Source organism: Leopardus geoffroyi, chromosome C2, assembly GCF_018350155.1.
Source record: "Leopardus geoffroyi isolate Oge1 chromosome C2, O.geoffroyi_Oge1_pat1.0, whole genome shotgun sequence".
NCBI lineage: Eukaryota > Metazoa > Chordata > Mammalia > Carnivora > Felidae > Leopardus > Leopardus geoffroyi.
Window position 1 is genome coordinate 48657321 of NC_059333.1, and position 26124 is coordinate 48683444.

The 26124-nt window shown below is 36.5% G+C and overlaps 1 protein-coding gene across 50 annotated transcripts in view; it reads right to left on the bottom strand.

Annotated features, from left to right (window-relative positions):
* LOC123610790 (ABI family member 3 binding protein) overlaps window positions 1-26124 on the bottom strand; it is a 265188-nt gene that overhangs the window by 74848 nt on the left and 164216 nt on the right. For 16 of the 50 annotated variants that reach the window (XM_045501813.1, XM_045501803.1, XM_045501802.1 and 13 more), the window contains 16 exons: window positions 24367-24426; window positions 23484-23567; window positions 20941-21024; window positions 19759-19818; window positions 18938-19021; window positions 17539-17595; window positions 16476-16535; window positions 15755-15838; window positions 15080-15139; window positions 12570-12659; window positions 11652-11708; window positions 10893-10964; window positions 10375-10422; window positions 9554-9619; window positions 7432-7506; window positions 3501-3575 (listed from right to left, as the gene is read on the bottom strand). In XM_045501813.1, the coding sequence (XP_045357769.1) occupies window positions 3501-3575; window positions 7432-7506; window positions 9554-9619; window positions 10375-10422; window positions 10893-10964; window positions 11652-11708; window positions 12570-12659; window positions 15080-15139; window positions 15755-15838; window positions 16476-16535; window positions 17539-17595; window positions 18938-19021; window positions 19759-19818; window positions 20941-21024; window positions 23484-23567; window positions 24367-24426 (1116 nt within the window). The remainder of the gene's footprint in view (window positions 1-3500; window positions 3576-7431; window positions 7507-9553; window positions 9620-10374; window positions 10423-10892; window positions 10965-11651; window positions 11709-12569; window positions 12660-15079; window positions 15140-15754; window positions 15839-16475; window positions 16536-17538; window positions 17596-18937; window positions 19022-19758; window positions 19819-20940; window positions 21025-23483; window positions 23568-24366; window positions 24427-26124) is intronic. The other 34 variants (XM_045501819.1, XM_045501806.1, XM_045501801.1 and 31 more) reach the window with 25 other exon arrangements.

A 26124-nucleotide genomic window follows, 5' to 3' on the forward strand; every position in this document is an offset into this window, starting at 1 on the left:
CACTAATCATTTCCTTGATATGGCTTCCCCTTCAATCCATCCTTCCTTTGCTCTCATTCCTGTATTCAAAAAACTTTATCTTCCTTTGCTTCCTGGTCTCTCGATTGTATCTTCATCTGCTGTGGTCTGGCTTCCACTTCACTGATCTCCTGCAACCATGGATCCACGATGCTCTATCCGTAGCTCCGAAGTCTGCATGCTCTGAAAACTTTAAGTTTTTTTCTCAACTAATTAGACAGCAAACCCTGACTAGACCTGACCTAAGGGTCATTAGAGTTTTTATTCACTTTTATTCATACTTCGTACTGGAGACATATTCACGTATTTGGTATACGTTCTGGTTTTGCCTATCTAAAATCTGGTAACTGCTGGATTTGAAGCATGGGCCCATAGGTTTCGGGTATGGGTTTCTGGATCTGCATGGTCAGGTCCAGCAGCTCCTCTGATCCTTTTCTACCTCACTGTCATTGTTGAGCACCCTTCCCTGCCTTGCCTCCTGAGACCCTCCTTCCTGGTACTCTACTATATTTTTGGCAGCAACTTCTGCTGGCCCCTCTTCCCCTATCCATTTCCTAAATGTAACTGTGCCCCCCAAGTCTTTTACCTCTGTCCTCTTCTTTTCTCAGTCTATACTTTCTGTTGGATGGTGTCATTCACACACAAGATTTAAATAACCTTCTATAGGTAGACAGGCGATTCCCAAACCTATATCCCAAACCTTAACTTTGGTTTAGAAATACAGAAATGCATTTCAACCCCCAGTTAGACATTCCCACTTGCAAGTTGTAGTGGCCCTCCAAACCCAGCATGCACCAACACAGGCGTTTATCCCTTTGTGTTCCCTGCCTTAGTTAGTGGTGTTATCATTTATCTCTTGTCCAAGCTAGGATCAACAGTGTCATACTCCTCTCCATAGCAACTTCTAGTCATTGCCTATGTACTAGTGATTCTACCTCCAAAGGCACTTCATCATTATTCCCTCATTTACTAACTGCAAAAATGCTACAGTGCAGCTGCAAATTAGAATTTACCAAAGAGAGTAGTTATATAGAACATTTGTGAAGATTGCATAATTTGCCGAAATTTAGATTGTCTTCCTGGTTGACTTCCAATGACTGAAGTCTCTCCAAGTATCTGTGGGCCAGAAGAGGCACCACAAAGCCAAGACAGCTCTTTGTTTAGAAACAGATCTACAAAGAAAGCCCAGCTCTGTTGAGCCAGGTTATCAGGGCAAGTCCTTAGCTGTGAATTTGAAATCATTCCTCTAAGGCACATCTGAAGAAAATCCAGTTCTATTTTGGTTCTGGACATGGTGTGTGGGCTCAGTTTGTCTAGATTTTCCTTAAGTATTATAGAGATAATTCAACTGAGTGGCTAGAAAATAGTTTTTTAAAAGTCTAAGTAGATGAAACCTGTGTTATAGCTAGGAATCTATGAATGGAAGAGCTACATGGCATATCCTATACTGACCTATTTGATACAGGTCTAAAAACTCCAGTTTGTTGCTTCTGATGTGTCTCAGAATAAATTTTGAGATAAACCTTATGATAAAGCATAACTCTGTCTTGGGGGCACCTGGGTGGCTCAGTCGGTTAAGCGTCCGACTTTAGCTCAGGTCATGATCTCACGGTTCGTGAGTTCGAGCCCTGTGTCAGGCTCTGTGCTGACAGCTCATAGCCTGGAGCCTGCTTCAGATTCTGTGTCTCCCTCTCTCTGCTTCTCTCTCTCTCTCAAAAATAAGTATTTTAAAAACCCATTAACTCTGTCTTGATTTCAGCAGTACATTTTACACTTTTAGACTTTTGCAGACAATCTATTTCTCTACAATACCAGTACATATTAAGTATAGTGTAAATTCCCCTCTGCTTTCTGAGATATAATCCATAGAGGCTGGTAAACAAGGTTCTGGGTTCATTAGGATGTAAACTTGAGCCCAGATATGACCCAGAAACTGAGCACAGCAGAACCTCGTCTGTTTGAACACTTGTGAGAAAACTGAAGATTATTCCTGTAGGTCTTGCACCCCTGGAACAACAGTGGAGCCCCTGCTGAATACAGTGGTGGGACCAACACTAGATTTAGAGACAGAATTCTAACTGAGCACGTGGAACTGGACAGTCAACAGAATAAGCCCAGGGGAGACTCCGGAGGGCAGTTTGTTCTGTTGTTCCAGTGCTCAAACTCAGAGTTTCTGTAAGGCATTGGTAGAATTGAGGCAAATATTTGGTATTTAAGAAGAAAAAAAAAATAAGGACTAGATATATTGGTTTAATGAGATTAAGTCACATCAGGACCAACAATATTACTTTCTCTAACATAAAGGAAAAGCAAACAAAATCACTTAAACCTACTGTTATCATTAATGAGTCAATTACTGTTACATTTTTTTGCCATAACTGGAAATAAGAAATTGAATTTTTCCAAGTGGAAAGATCAGCTTTTTTCTTGTTGGTGTTTGTAGTATTGGTTATTGCATTTAGTGGTGCAAATTTAAATTCTAGACTTCAGGGCAAAGGAGCCTTTTTCTGGCCTATCGCCACCTGCAACGACCAGACTCCCACAGCAGCAATAACCCCGCTTACAAATCTGGAAGACATTTATAGCAAGTGAATTCAGGCTTCCTTCCAAAATGCCATCATTTCATGCTACAGCATGGTTCTGGGAATGTTCCATAGGCTTCTAGGAGCATCTAGAAATTTATAATAATTGGACCATTAAAAAGAAAGAAAGAATTATAGCATTCCCCAGGACATTTAGTTTAAAATTAGCTTGGTTTGGTTTATCAGAGAACTGTTCGGCTTACTGTGCCTTCCTAAGGTCACTTGAGGACCTAGAGCATTGGCAGCAAGACTCAGGGAATTTTTGGGTCCTTGCAGGTCCCACACCAACTACTCCCAAAAATATGAAATTATTCCCTCTGTAAATGGACAAAAGGCCTTCTCAGATGATGGGCAAGAAATGGATTTGTACCTACAGAAATCTTTTGTGTATGTGAAATTTCTTATTTCTTAACCTAAGCTATTATTCCATGAACGGGTAAAGTAGAATTTAATGGAAGACACAAAACAAAACAAAAAACCTCAATGCTGGTTAGTGTAAAATTACTGAACCGAGGACAGTGGGTAAACATCATTTCCTCTGTTTGCAAAACACTTTATCGTTTTACGTGGCAAAAGTCTCGAATTCTTGATCTTATTTTGGTGGACCATTTCAACATAGTACAGTTAGCATTGGTAGGTTTATTTTTATTGTATGAGAACTTTAGTTCTAGAAGGAAGATTTACCTTTGGCATAATTCTCTGCCATTTGACTGTATCAATAGCTTACTATTTGAGCAACTAGATAACTTACGAAGCCTCTGAGATGCTCATACCATGGATGATTCAACATGGCATTTGAACATAAGTGAGGTATTGCCCTCGCATCTATCAGATCTCAGGTGTCATTGCAGCAGAGCATGACAGAATGCCTTTGAGTTAAACATGAAATAAATCATTTACCAGGTGGAGTATAGGACACTTCTGGACTTGGTGATGTTTTTGGCTTTGAAGTAACACGCTGAGGCACCTTACGAGCTGAAAGAGAGAACTCAGATCATGAGTCATTTTGGTTCGGCATCTCCCAGTCATGCTTAACATGTAAGATATGACAGAGTGTATTCTTGACCACTGATTAAAAAAAGAAGTATTGAAATGGGAGTTATATGGAAAAATAAACCTTAGGCTCTAAATATTTATCAGTTAGAATTCCAGATACTTTTAGAAAAATGTTATCTGAGAAACCACAAAATATGACTCAGCATAAGGGTAGGGTGGAGAAAGTTCTGTGTTTAAAATCTTGATTTCAGAAGAGACAGCAATTAAATTAATGCAAGAGCACTCTTCTTGAAGTTTGACTCATCGAATCCACCCTCATGTCTTTCTGTGGAGATTAATTCAGTGAAATCAGAGTAGAAGCCAATGAAGCATGGATAAGACAAGCTTAAAGTCAACTCAGACAACAGCAGAGAGAGAAGAAGATGATACAGCGAGTAGGCTTGCATTCCAAACCCTCTGCCATGCTCAGGCCTCAAATCAATCTTTAAAGGAGCATGTTCACAAACTAAAATGGTCTTCCCACAACTGTTCCTTTGGAGTAATGAGGTGCTGATACCAGAAAAAAAAAAAAAGATCTAATTTATTTACAGCTCATTTTATAATTTCAAAAGTGGTTTTATAAGGATTGTGCCCTTTGATTCTCACCCTAATGACTGAAGGAATTATGAGCTTCACTTTAGTAGCTTCGGTTGGTGACTCTCTGCCCGAGGTTACACGGTAGTAAGTACCAGAGATGAGACTTGAACTGAATTCTGAGGTCCAGACAGAAGCACTAGATCCAAACACTTGGGCTCTCTAGATCCCGGTGCTGAGGTCACATTTTAACTTGTTCCTCATTTTTTAGGTGGAAATAATAAACCTATCTTAAAGGGTGATTACGAGAATTACACATGAAATGTCAAAATGATGTGAGAACTATATAAAAATTCTTTCCACTTCTAGAAGATTTTTACAAATTTGACAGTGAAAGGTTTGAGTATATTCCGATTCTCATGTTGTTCATCTCTACATAAACCCAAAGCACCCATAGTTTTGATGGTTGTAAGATTTATTGGGATATAATTAATAATGGGTTGTTGACTATTACCTATGAACACAGGAATCTAAAAAACAAACCTTTATTCAATGAAAATACCTTTGATAATTTGTTCCAAACTTTTTATTCCACTTTGCCTTAAATCTTGCCATCTAAGTATAAATAGGAAGAGAGGTGGCATGCCCACATATAGCATTTCAATCTGAAAAAAGTAGCGGGTGATCACACTGTGTTGTATTTGGTGTTGTATACTCTACTGTCAGGGATCCCTTTACAGTCTAGCAATAATAATTTGCATTTGGTATTGTACATATGCACAGAACATTCTCTCTCCCAAACGGCCTTTTGAAATTTATAAGATCTAGCCAAGGATAAGGGAGAAAGTACCAGCATTTGATTATTCATCTTTGAAAGATTTAGTGATACATACGTATACATACTACACAAACATTGCTAGGATCTATTCAGTAAGATCATTCTCTTGGGTAGGGGAATTCCTAATTTTACCCACTTTGAAGGGGAATAATTAGAATACACTTACTTCTTCACAATCAATTTTCCAAATTGTTCTCTTGCATTAAGTGCAATGACAAGCCAGAAGTACTTGGGTTGCAGTTACTTTCCACAGGAGATGCTGGTGTGCTGAGTGTTGCCTCAGTGGGAACAGAATCAAAGGGCTGTCTTGTTATGGGCTGACAACCACTCCAAAATTTCAGGGTTAGAGAGTGGAATGCATCGAGCATATGAATCTATCCATTATGAAGTTGCATATCTTGGTGAACAAGGTTGGCTAAAGGTCTAAACAAAAATTAAACAATCTTGAAATTTAGAATGATGGGAAGTTAGAGTAAGCTCCAGATTTATTACATGTATTTCTGTAAGTACAGAGTATGTAGCTCAAAAAGATAAAATGACAAATGTCTTCTTTGTTACCTCATATCTCCTTTACTTTTAAAAATTTTACTAACCAGGAATTTGTATTCCCAATGTCTTAACACTCAAGCACTTATTTTTCATCTTTTATTTTCCAACATTCATCAAGTTTTCATGCTTTCTTCTGTTTCTCCTTTCTCTACTACTTTTGTTCTATGTTTTACATTTAAATAAAAAGCTGAGAGCTGCTTCTTCTCATGTCATTTTATCTGTTAAGCTTTTAAGGTCAGATTTTAATTTTCTACCAATTTAATATACTTGCTTTGCTTTTTTTGTTCTTATTCTATTCATTAATAATTATTTATTTACTAATCATTGTTTTTCATAGTATTTATTATGTATTAATGCTTCCAGTGTATTAATTGTTATTATTTTAAATTTTGTATTCTAGGGAATTTTGGCCATGGTACCTTTACACACTACGTATCATACTATTGTCATAGCAAAGCTTTAGTAATGAAAGAAAACACACTTAAAAATACATTAAAGCAGATTTAAAATCATTAGCTAGATGTCAAACATAGAACTGTGTTTTAAGGAATTTCCCTTAAGAGAAAAAAAATGATAGGCAAAATTTCTCTTAGAATCGGATATTAAAGACCATGCCCAAATCTACAGTTTTTTCTTTTGGTAGGGATACTGACATATGATTAAAGGATCAGTGGTAGGAATTAAGAACTACTACCTCGATCAAGCATAATTTTGATGGTGCTCACATTTTCCTTTCCCCAGACCATAAGTGGTAGTGAAGGCTCCTTTTCTAGCAAATTGAGTAGGTGCACCCTCATAACTTTTGGAAGTAGGCCATGTATAAATGATATGTTTAAATTTATATGATGAGCCTAGACTGTAAAGTCCTTGACCATGAATGGATACAATTCTGTCTCGTATCCCATGTCTGGCACACAGGCCACAGAATGCAGGAAATATTTGTTGAGTGACTAACTGATGAAATGAGTTAATCATTTAAGCACTGAGGGGTGGTATAATTTGAAATTAGAGAAAAAAGAAGATCAAAGACAACACACCAGTACATGCTTGTAGTAGGAACCAATGCTAGACATGTTCCAAAGAACTGAAGGTATCATATTTATTAATAGATGGATTGCAGAGGACAAGGGAGGAAGAGGAGTAAAAATTAGATTTAAAATACTGAGAACCTACCACAGACAAAAATGAGAAATTGAAAGGAGGAAAAGATAATAAGCTCTGAGGCATGTCAAGTTTAGGGTAGCCCCAACTAGACATCCTCCAAGGCAGTTGGAAAAATTGGACAAAATCTTGGTTGAGAAGTTAGGGTTAGATTTAATCATATTCAAAGAAGAGTGTCTTGAACAGAATGAAAAACAGTTTACAATGAGTCTTGTTCAGGTCCTTATCACAATTTTACAGCAAAACAGCCAAAGCAGTATTATATAATCATTATGTTATAGGAGAGTATATATATAAAAAAACAAATCTTCATGACATACTATTAAATAAAATCTACTGGAAATATAAATAAATAAATAAATAAATAAATAAATAAATAAATAAATAAATAGGTGATTGGCAGGGGGAGGCACATTCCAGGACCATGCAAGTGTTCCCACGCTCGGAGAGGCGATGGGAATAGGCAGGCTACTCTGAAGAAATTCCATTCTTCTCCAGCTCCCTCTTCAAATAATGTATTAACAGGGAAGCTTTCTGGAATAAGCTATTCCAATCACATACTCTTTGATGAAGTTCACAAATAGATGTAAATGTTTCTTATGTTTCAGAGGAAGACTTGTTTTACAAGGGTGAAAAACCCAACTGACTATAACTCAATAGAACAAATCCAATAATATCAAATTCTTCAGGCCAGAATATAAAACATGTCTTTACCTGGCTGTGTTTGTGGGATTCTCGGACGTGGAGATGTTTTTGGTTTGGGAGAAGCACGTGGTATCTGCTTGGGAGCTAAAAAAAAAAGAATATACACTTGAAGCTCTTAAGCGCTTCAACAATCACAGTATCTAAGCCTCTAGGATCTCAAAGATGAAGTCTTAAATACACAGCAGCTAATGCAAATCAAGCTTTCAAAGAACCACAGAACAAAGGGAGATAAATTTCTTATATTATAAAGCACATTAAATGATATCCAAGATATTCAGCTGGCAGATGAAATATCTACTTCAAATACCTTTTAAAAGGTTAAAAATAAATTTCATAGTAAGAATTCATCCTTATTACAAGTTCATACTATTTTACAAGAATATTCTGCTATAAAATTTTAAGTGCAGATAAATACAATTTCTTCTAAAACCAAAGTTGGTATGTCACATTCCAAATATACCTAGAAAATGAATGTATTTTAATACCAAGTGTTAATGGAAAAAAATCTTAGCCAACATAATACAATTTTCACTGGTCGTGCTGGGGAAGAAAAACTGAATAGAAATTCAAAGGATACATTCCTGAGAAAGTTATTCCTTTGTTGGGCGATTCCTGCAGTACTTCTAGGACATTCACTGTAAAAATCAATTGTTTCTTTCCCAAGAAAATGAGAAGTATATCCTGCCGGAGGAAAGTAATTATCAAATGCAAGGTTGCAGTTTATGGAAACACATTTGTATGGACTCTAGTGTGTTTGGTATAAACAGTTTAGGAGAAACAAAATGGTTTCCAAGGTCACCGGGTTTCAGGCACCTAAGGAAAGCTGGCTGAAAATAAGAGTTATTAGATACTAGAAGTTTCTATCGAGTCTGCATGCAGTGGTTTCAGTGGAATCTTCAGTGGGATCGCCTGGAGAGAAATGAACACCAACATATGCAAGAGATTGTGCTGGTTTAGGAGCTTGAAGACTTAAGAGCTCCTTTGCTAATCACTCAGTCTACAGCCTCAGCTTCTCTCTCAAAAGTAACAGGACTTTTAAGAGCCCTTCCAATACTGAAATTCTGTGATTCTAGAATTTCTTTCACTCTTGTGATTTTCTGACTACCAACTTCCTTGGCTTGCTGAGGTTCCTGATGGGCTATTTGCTTCTCCCATGGTATGAGGTAGATATTACTAATAGTATTCACAATGAAACATTCCAATCGTATCATTACAGCTACTTAAACTTTGGAGAAGTTAGAGATGACTGGCACAGAGTCAGTTAATGTGGTTAAGGTGATATTTCAGTAAAAATTAAACTGTAAATTTGGTAGGCAAAATTTAATGAGATATTTTAGAGGACAATGCATAAAATTAACATTCATATCTCTTTTGGAAATAGAGCCATATGAAATAGCTTATTAACAATCAAAACACAAGTTTGGGCTTATTTATGATAAACTATCACGTTAAGAAAGCCTATAGATATTGAGAGGATTTTTCCTTGAAAGAGGCCAAACATTTAGTTATCCATTTGGTGATCTGTTTTCCTGTATTTCAAATTCCACCATCAAGTAAACCTTGACGACTTGCTAAGTAGCTGGTTTCATGTCAGTTTTTCTTATTTACATGCAGTGAAAGGTCCAACTGCTGCAGAAAGGGGAGGAGAAAGAAGTCAAGGACCTGAATAATGATAAGGTGACTGGCCAGTTGTACCCCTTTATGGGGACCACACAGTGAAATCTGTTAATCTCCAACACCAATTAGATACCTTAAAATATTCTGTACATTACCGCAGGACGTGTAAAACTAGTTAAGATGATAAAGTATTTAAAATTAAGATACATATTTATATATAAAAATGGAATATGAATGTTATTTCCCAGCAACAATACTATTTCCTGTTTGAAACATTTGCAGAGTAGCTCAGAAGGGCTTTTCAGCCATAGCCTAAAGAATATTCATAATGCTGCCAAGTGAATGTCTATTAGGATGAGAAACGGGGCATCAGGGAAGTCAGATCCCCCATCAAAGACTGTGAGCAGAGTGATTAAGTTAGGTGTTCTGATGTCTACAGTGCCCATACTGTCTTTCCATTCTTATAAATTCTGCAAACACTCACCTTCTACATGAAATACAAAATAATATTTACCCGGTTCAGTCGGAGGCTCATCAGGGCTGGGTAGGATTATAGTTTGGAAAGGCAGAGGAGATGTCTCTATGATAATTGAAGGAAAGTACCTGGGGTTATGAAAGTGCTTCACAAACTTTAAGTACTGATGACAGAAAGGATGGTAACAATTAAAAAAAAAAAAAAAAAGAAATTGCAACTCTGTAGCAAAATAGCATTCCTACTTCTTCATAATGCGTTTAGTTTAAAACATGCTGAGATGCCAGATTACCAAATAATTTCAAAGTAAGCAATATCCTTACTTTTAAGTCCTCATTTCAAACTAGTACCTCCTCAACACTACTAGAACAATATTAGAAAGATAGTAACCTTAAAGAGCAAACCGAAGTAATATGAAGTGTTAAAGCATGAGCCCATGAAGAAGCACTGAATTTCACTTAGAATTGTGGCAAAAAAAATCAGACATGTAAACGAATGTGATGAAATGAGTGTTAATGGAAAGTACATTGCTAGGGCAGAAAGTATAAAATGGATCATCATACAAAAAGAAAACTGAAATATTCGACACAATATAAGCTGGCAGAATGTTCAGTGTTAGGAAAAAGATGCTTTAGATTTCAAAGTTTCACTGACTTAAGTAAAGAAAGAGACCAACATCTAGATACAAAACTGAACAGAAGAAGAGACTTTTTGGACAATGGTTACGAACAGAAGCACCTAGAAAGAAAATTAACTGCGGTGGCAAAGAATGATGTTGCAACATGAATTCACGATGAGAGAGAACCTGAGGTTCTCAGGTGATGGTGGTAATGAGAAGAAAAGCTGCTGAGATGTGTCATTACCTAGCGTGGTCTCAGGTGGTTCAGACACATTTGTAATAGATTCCACAACTGTATCAAAACAAAGGAGAACAATTTTAGAAAACTTTAAGGTGTTAAGCTATAGTTAAGTATATCTTTCTTGAATGTCAACACATCTCATTCTCTTAAGATTTTGTATGCATTTTTTTTTTTATAGATAGGACGATGGATTTAGAGAAGAAAAGCGAGAAACAAGGGGGAAATCCTATTCTGTAATACTAATTTTCCAACTAATATTTATGTTTTAACTGTCAGTAGCTGGCTATCAAATGCCATAATGTTCCATATTTTGATACCACAGAAAACCAGAATTTCTGTATTCAGAGAGTCAGTTGTCATTTTAGTGTTAAGAATCCAAGAATTTGGGAAGCTATTGCTCTTCAAATGAATTCAACTGCAGAACAAATACCACAGCCTGAACTTCCATGTTCCATGGACATAACAGATGCTAATTAAAAATTTGGTGAATAAATGAATGAGAGCATGAAAACCTTTACCACCTGCAGTCTTTGGCTCCTCTGGACTGAGTGGTGCTTTGGCAGAGGGATATAGATAATCTGTTACAGTTGGTGCTAGGGAATAAACAGGGAATGGCTGGTTAGTGGTGGGCAGCTCATAAAACACTGTAATAGAACACTGTTGACTTTGTAAACAGAGGTTAGTTAAGTAGATATATTCATGAGAATAAATAACGTTTTGGTAGATTAGGAAGATGACTACAATTTAAGAGGGCAGAGGTGAAGGCAGATAATGAAGGCAGTGTTCAGTGGGGGCAAGGGTGTACACACACACACACACACACACACACACACACACACACACACACGGTAACTGTCAGGGTCTTCAGCAACTTCTACTTGGAGTAAAGCAGGTAATTTCACTTCCTTACGTATTTTGATTAAGTATTCTACTAATAAAAAGACAAAGAGTCCTTAAAAAGCATTGGGATGAAACCTAAAAACAATATAAAAATGAAAAACAGGATGTTCATATTCATATTTAAAGAATGATGAGAATGTTAAATTTTGCATTCAGAGTGAAAGGGAACTAAGAAATTGTGAAACGTGCATAGCAATACAGCAGACACTAGCACAACGTGCTGTATGTAATATCTGACTTTTAAGATTCACTGGATGAGCACAGACAAGATGTGAAGAGCTATGAAATGTCACAAAGCATGAGGGCATCCAAAGATGACTTCTGCAATGAGATGGAAAAGCACATATACCTGAATTTCTTGATGGGAAAATGTTTTTTACCTATAGCTTCCTTTGATGACTCAATGCTTAATGTAACGAATTCCAGGACTTCAGAAACTAGCAGAGAACACAAAATGATACAATTGATCAAGAATGGGTTGTTGCCAGCACTGGGAATGCACACAAGCTAAATACTATTTAGAAAAGTGTCTTGCACTTTGTTTGCATGTCATGCTCAATGTTTGCTGTTATGATAATAACAGTATTATTAATAACATGATGGGAAGCTCAAATAACTGAATTGAATTCCTAATTTTGAAAGTGTTGTAGGTAACTATTAACAACCGTACCTTGTACCATCATGGGCACAAAAATGTGATTTAATTAATTAGAAGATACACAAAGGAGATGACAAGAATTATAATCCTATGCTGGAAAAAAGATCTGATGTTTCAAAATATATGCCAGGGAGTAGCTACTGAATTCCTAACTTAAAATGTTTGTTTTCATTTTTGAAGGGCAATATTGTGTAGGGTGGTTTTGTGACCTTTGCTTAAGTGAGAACTTTCTCCCTCCTTCATGGTTATAACTGAACTAACATTCTTTTCACAGAACAGAGCACACATTTAGCTTATTACTAAAGAGAACTACAAGTTTGTAACTGTTAGTGAAAAATAAGGGATAAAATCAATTCTTCTAAGTGGTTTTGTTGACTGCTTAATCCACATACTTGACTATTCTCTATGTGATACAGAGTATACACAATGAAATGAAGATAAATATGTCTATCAGGTGAATAACAATTTCCATGAATATGTAACTAACTTAACACCAGTATGCAATCATGGGAAAAGCATGTACAATGTATCGAGTTATTAAATGTGTATTACTTGTTTTTTTTATATTTGAAAATTTAACACTTGGAAAATGTCCCCTGAGGCTCACAGTATACCCAGACAGATAAAACAGTCTATTTACCAGGTTGACTCTGTGTCATTTCTAGGCTTGGTGATGTCACTGGTTTCAAAGTAAGAGTTTGCAGTTCAGTGGGAGCTGAAAGAAGAGCATCTAAAATGTCAAAGTAATTATGGAAAATTTATTTTTACAGGTTTTAGATAAAGGTAGCAACGGATAGAAATACATAGATCTTCAAAAATCACACAGTTATGGAGAGTCATGCAGAGTATACATTATTAAAGCAGCAATTGTCAAACTATGGCCCTGCCAATCCAGCCCTTGGCCTGACCTGTGAGCTAAGAACAGTTTTTGTATTTTTTCAATGACAGAAAAAATTTCAGAGTAATATTTTATGACATGTGAAAATGGTATAAAATCCAAATAAAATTTTATAGGAATACAACAACACCCTCAAGTTAAGATGATCCATGGCATATTTCCATATCATCTACATATTGCTTTTGGTTGCCTTCAATTGAGATACTACAGCAGAATCAAGTAGTTTCAACAGAGAATGGCCTACAAGTCTAAATTATTTACCATCTAATATCCTTACATAAAAAATTTGCTGACCCCTTATCTTAAGCATACTACAAAATGCAAGGGCCTATTTGAGAAAAAACTAGGTTCTCACTATTGTATCTGAATATGAATTCCCACAAGGGCTTTCTAAGAGCTTCCTACAGCTGATTTTATGACAGTATCATTACCAACATGTTTAGTACCATTTGGCATGTTTTGTTCTGTGTTCTAGTTTGACCTCCCCCTTGGGTAATCTCAAAAGGTATTGAGATTTTTTGTTTTATTTTTGCAGTTTCCACCCTCCTGTCCACTAATGCAAAATTCTGAAGTTATTTCAAAGACCAACTATTCTCTATCAATCCACATAGATATTTGTTTCCTTTAAGTATTTTCTCTCTATATTCTTACCAATTAAACAAGCTTTTGTATAATCAAATTGCCTTATTTAAAACAAACAAACAAACAAACAAACTTGAGAACAGTGTTTCTTCACAGTTATATTGTACTCTTCTCAGCAAGTGAAACATGTTCTTACTTTGGTCTCTACCTCTGTTCCTCACCTCACCCCACCCAACTGCTAATATAGTTCTGGAAACACAGAGGGCAAGGAAATTTTTGTTTAGTAAGCCAAATAAGTATTGCCAATTTCAAAAAAAGATAAATGAAATAGAGTGGTTAGAAAATTTAATAAGATGCATCTTTTGTTGGAGACAACCCTTCTGCAGGGCACATGATGAATTTGGCTACCATATAAATCTCCCCAACCATGATCCTTTTGGTCAACATGCAATTGTAGAGATACTAACTGCAATTTGTGCCTTCTCTCTCTTAGAAGGTATAGAGGTGGGAATTGAAAGTTAACAAGCTACATCACCGTCATCCCTGGGATCCAACTGCAATGGGCTGGACGGACTCAAACTAGAAATCACTGACTTTCTTGATTCCTGCTGTGAAACTTTCAGAAGTTTAAAGTTTGGGAGGAGGATTTATTTTCCCCCCAACGTTTTTGAAACTAAATGAAGAAAATCGAGTTGCTATTGTGTTTATAGGTCTAGAAACCATCAAAAGCACTGTTCACAGACTGTGTTTTCTAAAATATTACATTTTCTTGAGTTTATTGCCTAACTTTGAAACATTTTATTTTACTAATCTGTTTCTTATCACTACTGACAGTGTTTTGGAAACAAAATAAGATTTGTTAATTAGAGGAATAGATATTAATGTAATTACTCAGAGATTCCTAGTTAGTGAAGATTAAGGATCAATGCTAAGCTGTGGTGGAAGATAAAGAATAAACAAAATCTTCTGTGGTGGGAAAGGACTGTAGCTTGTATTTACTATTGTTTGCACTTCCAGAAAGCACTTTTTTTTTAGATAATTTAATATAACAGGGAAAAACAATCCCTGAAAATAGGAAAAGAATAATGTGTATGTCACAAAAATCTTATAGAAAGTAAGTTGCTCAGAAAGATTTCATGGTATTTAATTATCATCATTTTATAGATCTAACTACCAAATAGATGGGTTGTAATTTAGAATTCAGACACTTAAGAGAATGAAATTTTAAAGGAAGTTTAATGGCAGATAGATTTCCTGGGTCCAGGGACATTTGTTAAAAACAATAGGTAGCACTTGAATTAAGGATCCTGACTACTAATGGGGCTCCTGGGTGGCTCAGTCAGTTAAGCATCGAACTTCTGCTCAGGTCATGATCTCACAGTTCATGCGTTCAAGCCCCACGACGGGCTCTGTGCTGACAGCTCAGAGCCTGGAGCCTGCTTCAGATTCTGTGATTCCCTCTCTCTCTGCCCCTCCCCCACTCACACTCTGTCTCTGTCTCTCTCTCTCTCAAAAATAAAAATAAAAAAAGAATCATGACTACATATAAGATGAAGTATGAAACAGAACAAGAGCAGTCTAAGAAAGCAGGAGCAATTCTGGCCATGACAGTGATAGAATAGGTTTTCAATGAATAAAAAAGTATGTAATGAGGTCACAAAAATCATTACCCAATGTTGATTCTGGAGCCTCAGAACTATGAATAACAGGTTCAAAGCTTGTAGCAGGAACTAACCAAAAGCAACAACAGGAACATGAAAAAGTATAAATACACATTAAAAAATCTTAATTTTTCTTTCAAAACATTCGTTTCAAATGACTTTTTTTTTAACTTTTGAATTGACAGGAACCAGTTTATTTTTGAGAATTTGGTCAAACGAGTCAGGAACAAGTCATTGCAGAAAGTAGTCACAACCTTTCAGTTCTGCTATGCATATTAGTATGGTCACTATGAGGTTCTTCTAAGATGTTTGATATTCTGACTCTAACCAATATGAAAGCTTGCTTTGGAAAATCTGCTTAGGCAATGTATATGAAGATATATATGAAAGTAACTTGTGACAACTTTTGGAAGCTGAAATAATACCTATGCTTATGTAATCATGACCATAATAACTAGATCATGTGTTTAAATGCAGATATAGCAATAAGTAATTATCAGTGACTATGCCAGTCTTGCTATAGACACATCTTTAGAGAAACCAAAAATTTCACTCAAGAAGCAGTTGCTAACCATACCTCTCATGCCTTGAAGGCTGTCACTTCCCATCAGACGCATTTCTTTGGGACCCCACTGGGGCAGACTGCTAGGGTTCACCCCTCAAATCATGGAATAGCATATTTACCCTGTTTGGTCTGAGGTGCTTCAGGACTTGATGTGGTTTTAGGTCTGGGACGTGGACGACGGGTTCGTTGTGCTGTTTTAGGAGCTGAAGGATGAAACTTTGGATTACTCCTGTGAAGATGGTTTCGGAAACAAGGCTCTAGATTTTCTAAAATATGTTGTATTTTCTTGAAATTCAAGGCATATGTGTTTCAAGATTGAAATATTTTCTATTTTGTTAACCATTTCTTTAATCACTGAAGATTCTTAAGAGATAAAACTCACACATAAAATTAAGTCAAGGAGTGAGGAATCTCATAAATCTCTAACCTCAAAAGCAGAAAAGGACCATGGCCAAGCTGTAGGTAGTGGGGTCTTAGGTTCACACCAAGAAATAGAAAATTTCCAAAGAATCTATGATACCATGTGAATTGCTATGGTTTGGTTGGTCTAGAGGAGATATAGACATTGCCAACTTTGAAACTCAGCTTTCAATTTGAGCCCCGTTTAGATAAAAGTTCAAGATTACATGGTTGACAGATATTCTGGCTTATTCCATGCATAGCTTTTAAAAACAGGTAACTTCCGTTAAGAGTTTTCAATACTCTCAAGAAGAAAATTAAAGTTGAAGGACAGCAGAAGATGACAAGACAGTCTTATAAAGATGGTGACAAAGTGATTATGATTAGGATAGAATGGGTTGATGATGAGCCGGAAAAAACTGTTCACAAATGTTGGATTACCTAATGTTGTTTCTGGATCCTTGGTTCTAAGAGTGACAGGTTCAAGGGCTGTAGGAAGAACTGGCCAAAAATAATAAAAGAAACCAAAGAGATTTTTTAAAAAAATTCACTTCAAGGCTAACTGCAAGAGTCAATTTTTAAGCCTCAAGACTAACAGAAAAGAGACACTTCCTCTGCAGATTTGACTACACTGTGGAAAAGTACCCATTAAACTCATACGATAGATACAGCATTGTACTCTGCTAAATATCACGGTGGTCAACAAGTTCTCCCAGATGTTTGATTATCTGACTGTTGCTAATATGCACAATTCTGCTAGACAAACTTCTTACTGTTAGATAATATATACTTTTCTAACTCTACTGAAAAAAGCATTTATCATTCTACTTGTACTTCTGTACAAGTTGAGATAAATGCCTATTATTGAAATAATCATGGGTACAATAATGAGTTTATTTATTTGAAAGCATCAGGATCAATACATTATAGAGTGTGTTCAAAGTTTCAAAGTAATCCTTGACTCAATAAAAGTTAAATACTGTTAACCTTCTCACGAAAGAGTTACTGTACTCTATCATGAAAAGCCTTTCATTTAAAGTCTGAAGACTTAGGCACATTTAAAATTTTGACAATTAAGTAAAAGCATCTTGTTTTGAAACAATAGATCCATCAATATAATCACACAGATCCTAATACAATAAAAAGTAATACAATTAAAGATCATGACATTTGTACAATTGAGGAGGGAGAAGCAGTGTAAATAAGGGACAGATGGAAATTCATGTTTGAAAAGAAGCTTAAAGCAGTCAGTGCTTTTCAGCACATGCAGATGATCACATGAAACAGTTATGGCAGTTTGATGTCCTCATATTAGCATATTCACAGTTTTCTTAAGTTTAACAGGTAACTTGAAATAGAGTTTAGTATAATTTCAAGATAAAGACTACAATGGAATGACAGCAGAGGGTGTTGAAATGGTTGTAAGATGCAGGAGAACCTGTGGCCACAATGGCATGACAATGAGCAAGAAAAGCACTATTTGAAGGACACACATTCTCATTACCCACGATTTCTGGAGCTTTAGTTCTGAGAGTGCCAGCTTCAAGATCTGTAGTGAGAACTAACGAAAAGCAATGAAGTCAACACTTGTGAAAAGTCAGCAAGTTAAAATCTAACCAGTATAACATTGCTTCAAATAAATGTATAAAATATTTGGTCACTCTATAACCAGGTAAATATTCTTTTACGAGATAGTCAGTGATAGCTGACCTATCAATCTGGTAAGCATCTCAATGTCAACACAATATGCTCTTAGGTGTTTAAATACTTAATTCCAAGTACTGCTCTAGGAAACTTGTGTAGACATTTTACCATATAGAGACTTATGAAAATGTCCCGGCAATTATTGGCTTTTCTGTGGAAGCTTTAAGAAAATAGCAAGTCTAAATAAGATGGCTACAATGAATGGCACTTATATTTGAAAGGAGTCATAGAAAAGAACAAAGCAAAGTGAACCTTGCTCATTGTGCTGAGAACTCGTAAGTGGAAATAGGCCTCATGTGATGCAAAATCATTCTAATAACCAATCAGGTTAAGGAACAACCACTCAGTGTGTGGTACCCAGTCGAACAGCTCTCTGCTCTAATCACAAAAATGTGGTACCCTGTGTATGTGGAAGAGATCGCAGAAAAGACCACTAATACTACTAGGGTCAGATCCAAACTTCTGAGTCATACCTTCAAGAACTTTCTTCAACTGCTCTTATGGACCCTTCCAAACTCAGCCCTATCTTTACCACTTAAAAGCAGTATCTCCCTTGTCCCAGGAGCCCTGTGCCTTCTGGCTGGCCTCAATACCTCCTTTCTTTTTGTCTCTGTTAAACTCCATGATTTTAAGACTCACTTTATTTCTAACTCCTTATTCCTGTCCTTCACAAACTTCTCTCTATGCTCAAAGATGTTTATAACCCCTGCAAAAAATAATCTTGATTTGCACAGACACATTGCCTCGGTTCAATCTTTAAATGCTTCCTATTGGAGCAGGTTTTGACTTTCACTACACTATAGCCTGAGAAGTAAAAACAAGCAGGCTACATCTGTGATATCCTCACAGCTGTTGATGTAGCTGTGGGGAAATGGAAGACACTGTTTCTTGAAATAAAAAATGATTGGTTCTATTTAAGACATTTTGTCTGCTAGAGAAGTATGGAATAAAGTAAGCAAAAGTAATAAAATACACATTAAAATAGAAGATCTTTATGCAGAAAGCACAAGGGATTCAGCTGCCACACGTCTCCCCAAATCATGTTCTCCTTTGCTTACTCAACAGGGGGATCAGTGCAGATCATTTAGTGCCCCCACCCTCACTGGGCTCACTTGGGCTATCACTTCTACCACTGGCATCAATCCCAGACTCCCAAAAGCTGCTAGGACTTACTCCTTTAACCAGAAACCCACATTTACCCAGTTTTGTTTGAGGTACTTCAGTAGTTGGTGTAGTTTTATGTTTGGGACGTGGACGACGGGTTCGTTTCGATGTCTTAGGAGCTGAAGAAGGAAGATCTTCAATTACTACAGAGTCTAGTTCAGAAGCTAAGGACAGCATGACACATGACTCCAGATTTTCTAAAACTTACTACATTTAGTAAATTTTCCTTATTAACCTTTAATTTGAAACTTTCACCCTTAATATAATAGTATATATTCTTTTATAAATCCAAGTTCATTGAGAATGAGTCATGTAAAATTATTCAAGAAACAAAGAACTGTTCATAGCACTCTTCTATTGAACAAAAGGGTAAGTTCCACTGCTAACATATTATGGTGTGGTGATAGATACAAACTCTTTGACAGTTTACTAAGATAAGGCCATGTAATTAACTAAAAAGTTAATCAAAGAACAGATAATACATGGAGAGTTAAAAAAAAAAAAAAAAAAAAGAGAAGAACTTCAGATCCACAAAGAAACTTCCCGATGCCATAATAGTCAGTAGAGTCAAAACCCAGCTTTAACAAAACATGATTAAAAAGCACACAAGATGACAAAACAGTTTCAGATGGTTACATGTACAACAGATGACTTGAGTTAGGTTTATGCATGGCTCTCTTAAAAGAAATAACGTGTTTGAACAAAGTCCTCAATACTTTTAGGATGAAGAATTTAATGGAGTGACAACAGAGGATGATATAACCTTATGAAGTAAAAGAACCTGCAGGTATGATGTTGATGGAATGAATCTGACAATCAGAAAGAAAGGCACCTACTGAGGAGCATGTGTTTTTACCTTGTGTTGTTACCCAAGTCTCAGTTCTGAGTGTAACAGGTTCAAGGTCTGAAGTAGGAACTGATCAAAAGCATTAAAGATAAACAAAATGATTGTTTAATTAAAAAAACCCTCAAGACATTTTCTTCAAAATGAGTCTTATTAACATGCTTTCTAGAACTATGTAACAACTTTTAAAAACTGTTAAACTAGAAAAGTAGACTGTTGATTTCCTCAAATTTGGCCATACCTAAGTCAGGTAACTATTTCCTTATTCTTCCTTTGATGATTTGATTTTAAGTAATAAAGTGGGATGTGTGGGTATTACTAACAACTTTGGAAAGAAAGTGAGGCCGAAGCATGATCTATTTAACAGGGTATCCCTCTATTCTAAGCAAAGAAAGAACATGCCCTCATGGGCAAAGACGAATTTGCTGATGTCTATTGGATTAAGTCTCAACTGTTCCATCAGATGCCTAAGAATCTCCACCATAAGAGTCCATGGACCAATCAAGATTCAGTAAGCTTTGATGACCACGGTCTAGTCAGGCATTCTCTATACTAGTATTACAGTTAGACTATCTCTTTTGGTTTGTCTCTCTATATATACAGTCTTTCTGATTTTATTCCTACCTATCTTTCCAGTCAGCCATTTACTATGGTGGTTTCAAGGCCCCACTATTTCCTAATCTTTTCCTGATCCTATTTATGTACCTAGCACATTTTGTTGAGAGCACCCAGAAATCAATCTCATCTGTGCATACATGCTCTCTAACGCCATCTTCTATCTTATTGAGGAAGGCTTTTGTTCTCAATTTTCTTGTAGGTTTGAGGACTAAAACATGTCTCCCACATCTAATGTACACCCACCAAAGATACTAATATGACCTGGTGATACTAAAGACCCTGTTAATTTGAACTGAATATGCATAATTTTTCTAAAGGAATTTTATTTTGAAGACAAATGGAAGTTAATAAAAGGCACAGTTATAGAGAAGATTTCACTCAGGAGCTATGAGGCTTTTGGTTGCCCCACAGCTGTCCCCCTACTGTGTTCCTCTTGCCATCTCTACAGTGGGAAATTCTGTTTAACATGAGTTGTATCTTTAATAGGGCCTATTGGTTACTCCCAACCACTGGAATTACTCTTGAGATCCTGCTGGGTTAGGCTGCTGAGACTCTAAACCAGGGATACTTATTTACCTGGTTTGGACTGAGATACTTCAAGACTTGGTGTCGTTTTTGGTCTGGGACGTGGACGGCGTGTCTGTTGTGATGTTTTGGAAGCTGAAGGAAGAAATTCTAGGGTTACTACACAACTACATTACCTCTTTTCTGGAAGCAATGAGAGGTGAAAACATGATTCGAGATTATCTACAACCTGTTAGATATTTGCCTTTCTAGTTTGAGATTTTTGTCATGTATACTCCTTAATGAATTTCTATTAGCACAGAATAGTCTTTGAAGAAAAAAATCCATTTTTAATTAAAGAAATAAAGTTTAGTAATTATAATCAAAGTGTCACAGAACAGTTTGATTGGACAACAGAAAGGTTAAGAACCATTGCTAAATTTTAATGTATTATCAAGGACAGTCATATTAAATCTGAGATTTATAACTCAATTTTTCAATCTTTCATACATTCTACATAACTACTAAAACAAGAACACATTAGTACCTAAATAGAAACAAGACAAAAAAAAAAAAATACTGCACAAATAGAAAAAAAAAAAGGTAGAGATGTAGATGTGAAATGAATGGATTCTCTTGGCCTCACGATAGCTGTTAATGGCTTCTAACTAAGTTAGAGGTAGAAACCTATAGTATGTTTGAAAAAGTTTTTTTTTTTAACTGCAAGCACTGCTTAAAAAAAATACAAAATAACGTGAAACAATTTAAAATAGATTACATGGCAAATAAATGCCCTAAAGTACGTTCATGAATGACTGATTCTCTATGAAAAGACAGATGATTTGTTTTAAGAGTTTTCATAATTTTAAGAATGTAAATGAATGGCCTAAAAGAATGACATACAGTAATATAAAACAAGAGGAAACTCTGGGTTATAAAACAAGCAGAATAAGTCTTGTTGAAAAGCCAGTATATCTGTTATTACAGATATCTGTTATTACAGATATAAGCATGACAGGTTCAAGAACTGTAGCAGGAACTGACCAAAAAATACAGTAAACCAAAGAGATTTTAAAATACACAAAAAGTCAGAACACTCGCATCCAAACAAATCTATTTGTGTGTTAACGCTTCTTCAAGAACAAAAACAAAAAATAACTTCTTAAGGAAAGAGTAGATAATCATTCTTTGAACATTTGGCGAAATTACAATCATGGTCTTCAGCTTAGCCTTTGAATTATCTTGATTGCCTTAAAGAAGGCAACATTAAATTATCCTAGGTTTTAGATAATGGATTCTGATATGGAAAACTCTGCACTGGAAAATATTCTTATTCATTTACCTAACAAACTTGGAAAAGAAATGGTCTTTAAAAAAATCTTATCAGGGGGCGCCTGGGTGGCGCAGTCGGTTAAGCGTCCGACTTCAGCCAGGTCACGATCTCGCGGTCCGTGAGTTCGAGCCCCGCGTCGGGCTCTGGGCTGATGGCTCAGAGCCTGGAGCCTGTTTCCGATTCTGTGTCTCCCTCTCTCTCTGCCCCTCCCCCGTTCATGCTCTGTCTCTCTCTGTCCCAAAAATAAATAAACGTTGAAAAAAAAAATTAAAAAAAAAAATCTTATCAGTCTGTATTTCTATGGAAGCTGAAAATGTGCACTTGCTATGTTTAAGTGAACATGGATGCAATAAACAGTTTATAACTTTGAAACAGATATAAAAATTAATCATTGAAGTAGACGATGCTGATCTTTCCAAGAATTCATCATGACACATAAAAGAGCAAAATAAAGATGGTCACTCAGTCTAAAATACTTAGTGGATTATCTGTCCAGCCAAAGCCCAAATAAAGTAGAAATCGAAGATAGTTGATGTCCCTGTATCAAATCTAAGCTTCTGAACTGGGTCCTCAAAATTCTCTTTCAACTGTCTGCCTGGACCCTTACAAATGCAGCATCATCAGTAACCTTGTTTTGGCCATCTGGAAGTAGGACATTCTGTGTTAGGCCCACTGGATTGCCTTTGTGGCTGATCCCCTACCACCCCACATGTCCAGCCCTTCTGCCTTGATTCACTTTTCCCTCCATTCATTCAAATCCTTTAGTGGGCCCAAGGTCCAACTCTAGATCACCTTTGTCTTTTCCTCTTCAAGGTCAGTGTTTAATGTATCATGCAAACATATACCCAACTCCATTATTTTTAGAAAGTCTCTCATAGCTGGCATATCACTCACCATTATCACATCAATATTGGCAATTTTCAATATTGGTCCAGAAATATGCAAGGGATGTAATTTATGTTCCTTATATTCTTTTGTTTCATTGAACTACATATACTGACTCTGCTAAAGAAGCTTTATCATTAAAATTTGACAGAAATTGACAGTAAAAATATACTAAATGCATATAAAAGAAGACTTTCACATAGAGTAAGATATTCTGGCATCAAATATATCTCAACCAGCCGTATTCTCTGACACCTGAGCAAAGCAGCCATATTCTCAGACACCTGACCATGCCTCATGACTTCAGGCTTAGAGCGACGAACAGCTTGGCACTGCTTTGTGTTCCCACTGGGATAGGCTACTAGGGTTCACCCTTAAATCAAGCGATCACATTTACCCGATTTGGTCTGAGGTACTTGAGAGCTCGGTGTGGTTTTAGGTCTGGGACGTGGACGACGGGGTCTTTGTGACATTTTGGTAGCTGAAGAAAGAAAAACTTTGTGTTACTCTAGGTCTTTAGGCTCTGGATATCGAGGAGAGGTTTTTAAAAAAGCTGTTAGATTTTCAAAAGTTCTAGGCAATTTTTTGTAATTTAAAATTTTCAATCCTTTTAGGCCAATGTATCTTCGTTTATCCTTGATGGTACTTTGGGGCAAACTCATGTATGTAGTTGAGTAATTCATTCAAGGCATGAAGATTAGCACTTGTAATTAAACACAGAACTTCTTCACTGGGAAAAAATGAGGAGGGCTCAACCCTGGTGCAAGGGGAGGGGAGGCTAGAGTCACACTAAGGGAAAGGCTTATAATTTAAAATTGCAAATTTAGATCATTTCCTATCTATCAAGTTAGTAATAAAACATGTCATTATTTAAAGCAGGAACAAAGAAACAAACATATCATACAAATAGTTTTTGTAAAACATAGATGTGCAAAGGAGTCTAAGAGTAGCTGTTATTGCTGATCCGCCTAGATAAGAAACAGATCCCAACTTGTTTTAAACTTAGTATTAACACAGAACACTGTTCAGTGGAGCATGAGCTAACACGACAATGTCAAACGTACCAAATGGCAGCAATGTTTTGAGTTAAGCTAATGTCTGCTCTCATAAAAACAACAGGAAACTTGTTTTTAAGAGGCTTCAGTATTCTTCAGATTGATCGAATGGCAACAGAGGATGATGGTGGCTGTCTTATGTAGGAGGAAAATCTAGGAGATGGAGACTGAATGGAATGTACAATGAACAGCAAAAGCATTTGGCAAATGGCACAGAATCATTACCTAATGTTGTCCCAGATGTCTCAGTTCTAACAGTAACAGGTTCAAGATCTGTAACAGGAACTGAAGTAATAAAATAAGCAAAACAAGTTTTTTAAAGATATATAAAGAGCTACAACATCCACTTCAAAATGTATTTTTCCAGTGCAACATTGCCTCTAGAATTATTATTTTTATTTATAGATGGAGGGTATGTGGAGTGTACTGTGTTTCTCCCAAATACTTATGTTGAAGCCTTAACTCCCAAATGTCACTGTATTTGGAGATAGGAACTTTGAAGAGACAATGAAGGTTAAATGGGGTTGCAAGGGCAGGTCCCTAATACAATATGACTCATGACCATATGGGAATAGGGAGACACACAAGGGATGCTCACAGACAGAGGAAAGGCCATGTGAGGATGCAGAAAGATGAGACCATCTACAAACCAAGGAGAAAGGCCTTGGGAAATATTAAAACTATTGATACATTCATCTTAAATTTCCAGCCTCCAGAGCTGTGAGAAATAGATTTCTATTGCTCAAGCCACCCAGTCTCTTTTGTTATGGCAGACTTAGCAAACTAATATGAAGGAAAACCCATTATTTTGTCCAGATTTGGCTTAACTGTAGTTAGGGACTTCTACATCTCCTGAGATAGTCATTACCTGTGGTCTCTGTTTAGCAAAAGAGGGAAACAGTTCTACTAGATAGCGGATTATATGAATCTAATATGGTAGACTCTAGCACATTTTTAGGCATTTACTAACCATCTTGAAAAAGCATGTGAAAAACTAACTTGCACTTTAGTGGGTGTTGAATAAAGAAGACATCTACCATGTTTTTCAAATTAAGGCTGCAGAAAAAATTCCTAAATATCCAAGTAGCCGTTATACAAATAACCAAAAATAGCTATGAAGACCTTGCTGAGAACTCATCTTTGGAAAGATTTTGTGACTTGTGTCTATAGAAAGGTACTCAAGAGGACTGTGTAAGGGGCACCCACTCAGTCTGTGGCACTCGTAAAGCACCCATCCACACTCAGTGCAGGGAAAACTTTATCCAGTGTGGAAAGAAGAGATTTCTGATGCTCATGAGAACAACTTTGGACTCCTGAGTGCAACATTCAAGCCCTCCTTCAACTTTCTGTGGTATTATCCAAATGCAGAATCACCAACAAAATGTTTTGACAGATGTTTCAAAGCCCCAGAACCTCTGCCCCTCTGGTGGCCTCTAAACGTGTCCTATTTTTTTTTCTTTGTTCTCTCTGACCTGTCCACTTGTGCAAATTCTGATGTGATGTCACGACCCAAACTCCTTGCCTGATCTACTGAGGCCCAAAATGATGCTTTACTTCTTCAATAACTTACATAATCAGTCTAGCACTTGATGTACCCAACAAAAACCTTGAATTTGTGAAAGCACCCTGCCTTATTTCCCTTCTCTAGGCTTTTTATGCAAGAAAAGTTTTTGTGTTCCACTAGCCTGAAGACTAAGTAAAACATGTTTCCTTCTACCCTGAGCAAGAGCAAAATTATTTATCTTCCAAACATGTACTTCTCACCAACACTGAACGGGAAAGGACTCTTCATGATTCCCTCATCAGAGGGTTATGTGGGTTTACACTTTTAATAGGTAAGGCTATGAAACAAAGCTTTCATAGAAAGCTCAGGCTTCTGAAACAAAGAACTCAGTTTTTATCTAGTGTAGTACCAGGATCTTAAAGGACTTGGAGTGGTTTTAAGTTTGGTTTATGAATGACATTCCCACTGGAATGTCTTTG